Raw genomic sequence first — 10212 nt, forward strand, 5'->3', positions numbered from 1 at the left:
TTATTTTAAAAACATTCGAAATAATTCTAATATGTAAAATATTAATATAAACATAAAATATAAATATAATAAACATAAAAACATAAATATATATATAACAAATAATTTATAGGAAATTTAAATTTATAGAGATTTTTATAACATATTAAAAAAAAAATATACAGAAGTATAATATTACCATTATAATTTTGATGTAATTTAAGTTTCTATATACAAAATACTTTAATAATATTGGAATTTTTTAGTTTTAATTTTAATAATATTTATGAATATCGAAAGTTATTAATTTATAAGATTACCTGTCATTAGGATCAACTCTAATAACATGTTGAAATGCTTTAATAGCTTGTTCTGCATTTCCTTGATCTAGATATTGTAAGCCTAATTGTAACCATGCCCATCTAGGACCACTACCTTGTACAGTTAATACTTGTAGCAATTTGATATTTGCATCCTATAATATATTTATAAATGATATGTCATTATAATAATTGATTAAAAAATAATAAAATATTAGTACATTAATATATTATAAACAATTATAAATATTATTAAATATATATTAATAAAAATATATTAATAAATATATTTTATGATGAAATTCATTGTGCTTACTTGATTTTTAAGAAGTCTATATGCTGTACTTAGACCAATACCAGCTTCTTCAGAATTTGGATTAATTTGTAATGCACTTTGATAACATCTTCTAGAACGTTCCATATCATTACCATATTCGCGATAATAATGACCTAAATAAACTAGACATTTCCAATTATAACGATCAGCTTTTATTCCATTTAAAAAAGCCATCAAGCTGTAATTATATTCTGCCATTTCCCAATAGATTATACCCAAAAGTAACCACGTTTCAGAAGTTTCTAAGACTGAATCAAGAACATTCACAGCTTCATCTAGTTGTTTGTTTTGTTTTAAATATAACGCTCGAAGAATATTAGCTTGTGATTTAGTTTCATATTTTGATTCCAAATTATTCAACAAAATATATGCATTTGGCTGATTTAATAATATACTGAGACGTGCATGAATAAGATCCAACTGCATTGAAGTATGTGTTTTTAAATGCTAATTAAAAATTAAACAAATACATAAGTGCATATAAACGGATAATAAATAAATATTAAAAAATTTATTATAAAGGGCCGAAAGTCACTTTTTCATTTTAAAAAATTGTATATTTTGTTTCCAAGAGATTTTTTATTATTTCCTTTCTTAGAAATGAAATTTATTTCACAATCAATTGCTAAATTATTTCAATTTAAAGATGATTTCAGTATGATTTTAATACTACAAATATTCCATTTGTACCCTATATTCGGGTATTAATTGATAAATTCAAAAAATCAAGAATTCAATTAAAAATGAATTTTATAAATGGAAGAAATTCTTACTTGTTCATATATTTGCAAAGCAGTTTCCCATTTATGTTTATCATTACATCTACTCATTGCTTCAACTAATATTAATTCCATTTTATATTTTAATTCATCTTTTAATTTATATTCCTTGATTTCTAATATTCGTTTGGCAGCTATTTCTGCATCTTCCCAACAATAAAGTTTCATACTTATTTCACTTAGTGCCATCCAACTATGTATTGAATGTGGTTTTAATACAAGTATATCTTTTAATATTTCTCGTGCCGTAATCAAATCATTTGACTTTTTTAAATATATTGCTTTAGTAACTGCAGCAATTTCAGACTCTTTATTTAATTTTAGAAGACATTCATAAAATTGTATAATATCAATATCAGAAAAATTTTTATCTAATATATTTTGTTCACAATAAATACGACATATATATTCTGAAATTAAAAAAAAATAATGAGATTATTCTTACATATATATCATTAATTTAAAACTCAAAAGAAATCACAAAATGTCTATTAAATATCTTATAAATTTATATATTAGATTTTTTCTTTTTTTCTTTGTTACATTTGTTCTAAAACAAATATTTTTCAACATATATATTTTAAACATATTTTTGTATAACATTCATTATAAAAATGATTTTTAATAGACATTTAGTCTGATATTAGATTTCAAATTCTCAATTTCATTTCTTTTTATAATATCTCTCTTTTTTAAATATAGAATATATCAAGATATATATACATATAATTTTATATATATATATTTTTATGTATTTGTATGTAATTTTTGTAAATAGAAACAATAATGCAACAATTATAGAATATAACTGAATTTTTGAATTATTGAATATCTCATTATTTTACATTTCAAAAATATAGAAAATATAGAAAATATAAAAAATATAGAAAATAAGATATTCAACAATTATATAATTATAAAAGTTATAAAAATTAAAAAAAAAATTATTTTATGTTTGTAATATATATTAATTATAAACAAAACTATACAATATAACATATAACAATAATAATATTCTTCAAAATATTCAACATAAATTCAATATAATGTATGTAAAAATGTTTAAAAGATAATAAAAAGTATTTTTTTATTTTATATTATTTTATATATTTTATTTTATATTATTTTCATACATTAGTTATTAAAAAATTTAATATATTATTTTGAATATTTTACCTAATGATATTATATCTTGTGGAAATTGCTGATGCATATTTATAGCTTCTTTCATTAAAATAATTAATTCATCTTTGTCATATAATATTTTCAAATATTTTCTATAAAAATGTTGTTGTTCAATTGCATCAAGATCAATAATTGAAGATTTAAAAACATTTTTTAATAAATCTTGATATTTATCTAACTTATTAATATTATCTAATAAAATTCTTCCAAGTACTTTATCAATCATTTTGATTTTATTATCATCCAATTCTTTTTGTAATTCACTTAAATGCTCAATGCACTGACTTAGAGTTGCAACATCTTTGAGTTGTAATGAAAGCTCTGAGATTTTATTCAAAATAAATGTAAATTTAGAGTCACTGAAAATAAATTATTAAATAATACATTTGAAATACTAGATTTAAAAGATAAATATAATTTTAAATATTATTTAATTTTATATTAATTAATTTCAAAAATTATTTAATAATAAATTTTAGAATAAATTTATAAAATATATAGAATATTTTTATACCTTTCAATCTGTAAAAGTTTGCAATAAGCCAATATTAATTTGTTATAACAATCATTATCATCCAAATTTTTTTCATAATAAGTTATTAAACCATGCCAAGCTAATGGATTATCTGCTTGAATTTGTATACCTTTTTGAAGAATTAGTGGTACTTGTGATTTATATTCATCTATTTCTTTCATTGCAGCCGCCAATAACATAAGTGCACCATAATTACATTGATCTTTTTTTAATATCTTTTTACATTTTTTAATTACATCTAAATATTTATTTTCTTTAAATGCTACACGAGCTTCTTTTAAAGTTATTTTTATTTCATCTGACATTTTTGTATTAAAAATTTGTCATTAATTAAAAAAAAAAAATTAAACATGTGTGTCCAATGCTTAAATCAGATATATAAACAATTTTATATGTAATGTAATATTTATATTTAAATATTAATTAAATATTATGTCAAAATATTTAATTAGATATTTTTATAAAAATCTTAAAAAACTTTATTTATAACCAAATACGATAATATAATTTCAAATATATATTATTCATAATGTTTATTTTTAAGTTTTATTTTTAAATTTTTAAAACTTTTATTTTACATATCCTTACATTTTTTAATCTATATACATTACAATCACATCGTTGCAATTCAAATAAAAAATATGTATAAAAACACAGAATAAAATACGTACAATGTTTTTTAATTCCATTATTATATAACAAATATTTCGTTTAAATTGATGATTTTAATATAAATATTTTTCACTTAAATTTTTATAATATTATTATGTTATAAAATTTTTAAAGAAAAATTCTTTTATGAACTATTGTAAATTGTACGGCCACAGGCCATAGATAACAAACAGAATAGATATTACATATTACAGAATTACAGAATAGACAATATTTAATGTATTTTTTATTATACCTAGAAAAGTTTCAGAGAATTTTAGTATCATTTCGATGTTATAAAATTTGATAGTGGTTGAAATTGAAATTAAATTTTATGTAATTATAAATGAAATATATGTATAACAAAATATTTTATAATATTAGATTTCATAAAATTAATCAAAAATAAACTAAGAAATATTCTATCACAAAAATAAGAATTAATATATCAATATATTATCGATCTTAATGAATTTGAAATAATTTAAACAATTTGAAATATTTTAAACAATTAATCATTTTAAGCAATTTTTTCTTTACATTTCTATATTACATTTTTTATGATGTTCAATTCTAATTTTTGAACTACATGCAAAATATATGAATATGAATTATATGAAAAGTATTTTTTATATTTCAATTTTTTATGTTTTTATATCTATAAATCTTATTTATAAATTTTTAGTAGTAAAATTACAAGTAGTTAAGTAAAATTACAAATCAAAATACCTATATAAGTATGTATCTAATAAGACACAATAATTTTGAAAAAGAATCGAAAATACATTAAATTCCGTATCATTTGTAGATTTGTACAAATAAGTATAAAAAATTTAATATGGAAATAATATGGAAATAAAATATGAAAAAAGAATAAAGATAAAATAAAAATTTAGGAATTAATTCTATCTTTAATGCTATAAATGAAAGATATATAAGCAAAGACAGCAAATAATAAGAAAAAAATGACTTTAGCTCTATTGAACACAAAAAATATTTCTTTAAAGATAGAATAAAGTAGAGTAAGAATTTAGGATTAGCGCTATCTTTTGATTGTAGAAAGATGTAAGAAAGATGTTTTGGATATTTAAAAGATGACGTTGAAAGTCAATTTTTCTATTATTTATAATCCATATCCACATGATGCATTTATAATCATAGTGTTTCTTACACAATTTAATATCATAATCTAAATATGTATACAAAATTAAATAACTCAAAAAATATAGAATAAAAATTTTGTGCTTATTATACATTTCATAATTTTAGAAATTGAAACGAAAATATTATTTATTATTATCTTGATAAACTTTTTTTTATATCTTATTTATGGTTTTTATAATAAAATGAAGTTTTAAAATTTTAAATTCGTTTTCATTATTAAATGTCATTCAATTGTTTTTTTTATACTGAATTGATAATGAAAGAAAATGGTATTGAAAAGGGAATTAACTATCAAATTTCTAAAATCTAAAAAAGCATTTTATATTAGATTTATTTTATATTCGTGCATGATATTATATTTGATAATTTTAGATCACCGATTGGATATTATAATATATCGCTTAAATTATAATATGTTAAAAAATATAAAGAACACTTTTTCGAAATATTTCAGAATATATGATACAAAATAGCATAAAATGTCATATATATTCTGTTTCTTATCTGGGATTATATATATGGATTTATAATTTATGCTATATCACCTATATTCTACACATATAAAATCTGTGAGTATAGTCAGTTTCTATATATCATCTCTAGTAAAACATGAGATGGTAGTATGAGAATTCTTTATAGTGTGGGTAATATGAAATAACCAATAGTCTGGTTGTGGCAGTGGCAGTTCATAATTTTACGCGTCATATATGGGCAGATGAAGAATTGTATTCATTGCAATAAAGTTATTATATTAAACATTGTGTATTATTATAAATTAATATATACATTGTGATAATTAAATAGATTTTTTTTCATTACAAATCGGTCTATTAAATATAATGTAGTAATAAAATTTTTATGTCATTAGTGTTTTCACAGAAATATGGTTATATTTAGTATATGACGACTTCAGTGTTTTGGAGCACGGAACAGTGCCACTCCCTTATAATATTTATACAATATTTTTATTATATCTGATAATTGGAAAAATGGAAGATATTTTTCAATGGTGTCGTGAAGGCAATGCTATGCAAGTGCGTGTTTGGTTGGATGACACTGAACATGATATGAATCAAGGGTAAATAAAAGAAATTTAAAAAAAATGCTATTTTTTGTTTTTTTTTATTTTGTTTTGAGATCAAATTTAAAAACATTGTCTTTTTATTTTACTCTTACTTACTTACTATTTAAATTGTTTTTTAACTTTTATTTGTTTAATTAATTGTATAGAATAAGTAGTAATTTCATTCATTATTTATATATAGAGATGATCATGGATTTAGTCCACTCCATTGGTGTTGCAAAGAAGGACACTTAAAATTGGCAGAATTATTAGTTAGCAGAGGAGCACGTATTAATGCCACTAACAGAGGAGATGATACTCCTCTTCATCTTGCTTCTGCTCATGGACACAAAGAAATAGTTCAATTGGTAAAATATATTTAATGCATAAAATGAAATGAAAAAAGATTTTTAAAAATTTATTTTTAAGAATTTAATGAAATTTATATTTATAGTTGCTTAGGAATCGTGCAGATGTCAATGTTACAAATGAACATGGCAACACTGCTCTTCATTATGCATGTTTTTGGGGTGATCAAGCAGTTGCTGAAGAATTAGTAGCTGCTGGTGCTCTTGTATCTATTGCAAATAAAGATGGAGATACTCCTTTAGATAAAGCACGAGGTCACTTAGCCAAAAGATTACATGGTAAAAATATTAATATTTAAATTTTAAAAAATAATTATTTTTTTTAAATTATAAATTTTGGAAAAAATTAAATTAAAATATATGATTAATTAAAATTTAAAAAGTATGATTAGTATTTAATTTTAGGAAACTATTAGTCTCAATGAACTTGATTAATTTCACAAATGTGAAATTAATTATTACTTATACAGGATCTCCTATAATATAATAATTAACATTGATTGATTCTATATGAGAAAATAAGTCAAAAATGTAAAATAAAAAAATAAAATTTTTTTATTTGAAATTTTGTTTTCGAGATCAAATTTAAAAAATTTTCAAATATAAGTAAAATTATTTTAGACATTCAGATTATTTTTTTACATAAAATCAGTCCATTTTCTTACAAGATATTCTGTATATTTGTGATTAATAAATTATTATATTATTGATTATTTAGATTTAGCTGTAGAATATGGACAAGATTTAAAGAAGATTCAATTTAAAGATCAAAGCTGGCTAGGTCTAAAAACTAGAAGTCGTAAGTAATGATTACATTATCTTATATATTACATTATCTTACTTATTACATTAAATCAGAAAATAAATCAGAAAATAAGGTAGTTAATAATCTATAATAATGAATTTATTAATCTATAATAATAACATTTATTCATATTATTTAGGTGATGCTACATTATCACGACACAAAGGAATAAACATGGCAGATCTATCACTACATACTCGATTAGCTAGTACACCAAGCGGTGAAACATGGCGTGGACGTTGGCAAAATAATGATATTGTAGCAAAAATTTTGAATATACGTGAATGCACGGCTCGAATTTCAAGGGACTTTAATGAAGAATTTCCGAAATTACGAATTTTTTCACATCCCAATGTATTACCTGTACTTGGTTGTGTTAATCAACCACCAAAATTGGCTACAGTTTCACAATATATGGCGCGTGGAAGTTTGCATAGGCTTTTACATGGAGGTACAGGTGTCGTTGTTGATACTGCGCGTGCACTTAGGCTTGCTCTTGATGTTGCAAGAGCTATGGCATTTCTTCATGGGCTTGAAAGACAAAATAGATGCAGATTTCATCTCAATAGTAAACATATAATGGTATATATTTTATTAATGATGATATTTTAATAATGTAAAAATCAAAATAATAAAAATATTGCAGATAGATGAAGATTTAACAGCTCGCGTAAATATGGCGGACTCGAAATTTTCATTCCAAGAGGTAGGTCGAATTTATGAGCCAGCATGGATGTCTCCAGAAGCTTTAAGTAAACGTCCAGCAGATATAAATCTCGAGGCCAGTGATATGTGGAGTTTCGCTGTTTTATTATGGGAACTTGCGACTAGAGAAGTTCCATTCGCAGATCTTTCGCCAATGGAATGTGGCATGAAAGTTGGTTAATTTTTATATATAATTAATTTAAGTTTTTATTTTATTATATAAATTTTTATCAGTATAAATATATTCCTTCTTGTATTTGTTATAGATCGCATTAGAAGATTTACGCGTTAGTATACCTCCAGGAATTTCACCACATCTTGCTAAACTTATTAGGATTTGTATGAATGAAGATCCAGGAAAACGTCCATCTTTTGACATGGTCGTTCCTATACTCGATAAGATGAAACGTTAATTTTTGATACAATTTTTTACATCGTCAAATTATTATAAAAAAAGAAAGAAAAGAATTACATATTTCCAAAGAAACATAATGAGCTTAATCAGATTGCGCTTATAAAACGTCTCGATTATTAGTCTCAATTAATCTGTGTCAGATTGTTTCATTGCTTCAATTAAAATGACTGAAGTATATTTTTTATACAATCGTATTTGAATAAATAATGTGCCTCGAAAAACTTTCATAATATAATATTCATATATTATAAGCAATTGTATTGTTTATTATTTATAAAAACGTCCGTATATGTTTTATAATTATATTCATATTTTTGAAATAAATATTAATTCATTTTTTATATATATATATTACAATAATCAGTTTTATATAATTATTAATTTCATTTACAATACTGTTTATTGAATGTTAATTATATAAGTTTGCATACTTAATATAACAGTTATTTTTTGGATTATTTTATATCAAATATGGCCAGCTTATATTATATTAATATTAAAAATTTATCTAAACAATATTAAATCTTGTAATTTTAAGATATTGTATATTATAAAATTAAAACGTATAAAGTTACAGAATATTTGTTTTATTTAGACTCATTTTATATTTGAAGGATTAAAGATATCAAAAAAATGTTCTTATAATAGGTGAAGAGAAATGGTATAAAAATAAACTTTTTCTATTAATTGGAATTATTTTATTAAAGATTTCAAAGCCACTTTTTTTTTAAGCGATATATATAAAAAAACATATATAAACAATATTAGAAACATAAATAATAAAAAGATATATAAAAAATATTATGAAAAATTGAAGTAATTGTAGCGATAAAATTCTCTAAAATAATAAGTTTATTTTAATAATTTGATGATTTCAATTTCAATCAATATTGATTGTATCAATATAAACCATATCATTTTAAACATCTATTATAAATTCATTATTTGACGAATTTGTATTAAAAATCATTGAAATCGTTTAGATTACTATTATTTTTTACTTAAAATAGAAAAATATAGTATTTAAAAAAAATTGAAATTATTTTCGAGAATTTTTTACTATGGAAAAAAGATCTTTTTCACATTATGATTCTCTTTGTAATATACACAAAGAGATAAAATTTACATGAATATGATGTTTATATAAAGTATATGAAATTTTTTCATAATTCTATGAATTATGAAATAACGAAGATAGAAAATAATCAAATTTAATTAAAATTCACTATTGTCCCACTCTACAATCCCTCTCCCCACTCTATAAGTATATTTCTGTTTTCAATTCTTATATAACATCTGCTATTATTCTTATCTAACATACTAAACAAACTTCATTTTGATATATCTACAAGAACAAATGGGAATATAAGATATCTTATATCTTATATGTGATTAATTATACTGTTTCATTATATGTGTACAATATATCATAATCTTTCAACATTTTTAAATTTTTTCCAAGTGTGAGATTATAATTGATAAAATGCGTAATAAAAAAATATTTTCTATCAAATGTGTAGCTTTTATGCAGAAGACATCGAAGTAGAAGGAACTTGGTTAACAATGAGCAAACAAATAGTAACTGTAAAGCAAGGAAAATTAGGAGGAGCAGTACTTAAAAGTGCATTAGGATCATTGTACATCGCTTTTAGAGGAATACCTTTTGCTGCCCCTCCTATTGGAGACCTCAGATTTAAGGTATATATAATATATTTTAAATATATTTTATATTTTATATTGCTTTACATTGCTAACTAAAGTTTATGATATTTCAAACATTTGTCAAAAATTCGAGAATATATATTTTATTTTATATTAATATATATAATATATACATTATATATTTTTTATATATACAAATTTAATATAATTATATTTTTTATGCATTAATATGTAATGTATATTA

General features: G+C 21.4%; 3 protein-coding genes across 5 annotated transcripts in view; 2 read left to right on the forward strand and 1 right to left on the reverse strand.

Annotated features, from left to right (window-relative positions):
* LOC102673817 (tetratricopeptide repeat protein 37) overlaps positions 1-3458 on the reverse strand; it is an 8680-nt gene extending 5222 nt beyond the window's left edge. Inside the window, exons 1-6 of one of the 2 annotated variants that reach the window (XM_031512067.1) lie at positions 3245-3355; positions 3115-3122; positions 2592-2959; positions 1410-1825; positions 616-1083; positions 300-454 (exon numbers count right to left, since the gene is read on the reverse strand). In XM_031512067.1, coding sequence (XP_031367927.1) covers positions 300-454; positions 616-1083; positions 1410-1825; positions 2592-2826 — 1274 coding nt within the window. In that variant the 5' untranslated portion in view covers positions 2827-2959; positions 3115-3122; positions 3245-3355. Of the gene's footprint in view, positions 1-299; positions 455-615; positions 1084-1409; positions 1826-2591; positions 2960-3114 lie in introns of both variants that reach the window. The other variant, XM_006619016.2, reaches the window with a different exon arrangement.
* Positions 3459-5534: 2076 nt separating this feature from the next.
* On the forward strand, positions 5535-8336 carry LOC102673953 (integrin-linked protein kinase homolog pat-4). 2 transcript variants are annotated; one of them, XM_006619017.2, is made up of 7 exons: positions 5535-6028; positions 6216-6381; positions 6468-6660; positions 7100-7180; positions 7326-7768; positions 7833-8063; positions 8158-8336. In XM_006619017.2, the coding sequence occupies exons 1-7, from the start codon at positions 5940-5942 to the stop codon at positions 8302-8304; spliced, it is 1350 nt and encodes a 449-aa protein (XP_006619080.1). In that variant the 5' UTR covers positions 5535-5939; the 3' UTR covers positions 8305-8336. The 2 variants fall into 2 exon arrangements, with proteins under 2 accessions (XP_006619080.1, XP_031367933.1); XM_031512073.1 differs by lacking the exons at positions 6216-6381; positions 6468-6660; positions 7100-7180; ... (1 more) ...; positions 7833-8063; positions 8158-8336 and having other exon boundaries at positions 5577-5594; positions 5830-6032.
* A 1459-nt stretch (positions 8337-9795) lies between these two features.
* The window catches only part of LOC116184845 (esterase FE4-like), a 4846-nt gene continuing 4429 nt past the window's right edge, over positions 9796-10212 (forward strand). The window contains exon 1 of the mRNA XM_031512071.1: positions 9796-10004. Within this exon, the coding sequence (XP_031367931.1) occupies positions 9819-10004 (186 nt within the window). The 5' untranslated portion in view covers positions 9796-9818. The remainder of the gene's footprint in view (positions 10005-10212) is intronic.

Source organism: Apis dorsata, unplaced genomic scaffold (genome assembly GCF_000469605.1).
Source record: "Apis dorsata unplaced genomic scaffold, Apis dorsata 1.3 scaffold_383, whole genome shotgun sequence".
Lineage (NCBI taxonomy): Eukaryota > Metazoa > Arthropoda > Insecta > Hymenoptera > Apidae > Apis > Apis dorsata.

Bases quoted from the DNA above. Each gene is read 5' to 3' on its own strand.
- LOC102673953 (XM_006619017.2), top strand. From the start codon at position 5,940: ATGGAAGATATTTTTCAATGGTGTCGTGAAGGCAATGCTATGCAAGTG. The intron at 6,029-6,215 runs GTAAATAAAAGA...ATTTATATATAG, and splicing joins GAACATGATATGAATCAAGG to AGATGATCATGGATTTAGTC. The intron at 7,769-7,832 runs GTATATATTTTA...AAAATATTGCAG, and splicing joins TCAATAGTAAACATATAATG to ATAGATGAAGATTTAACAGC.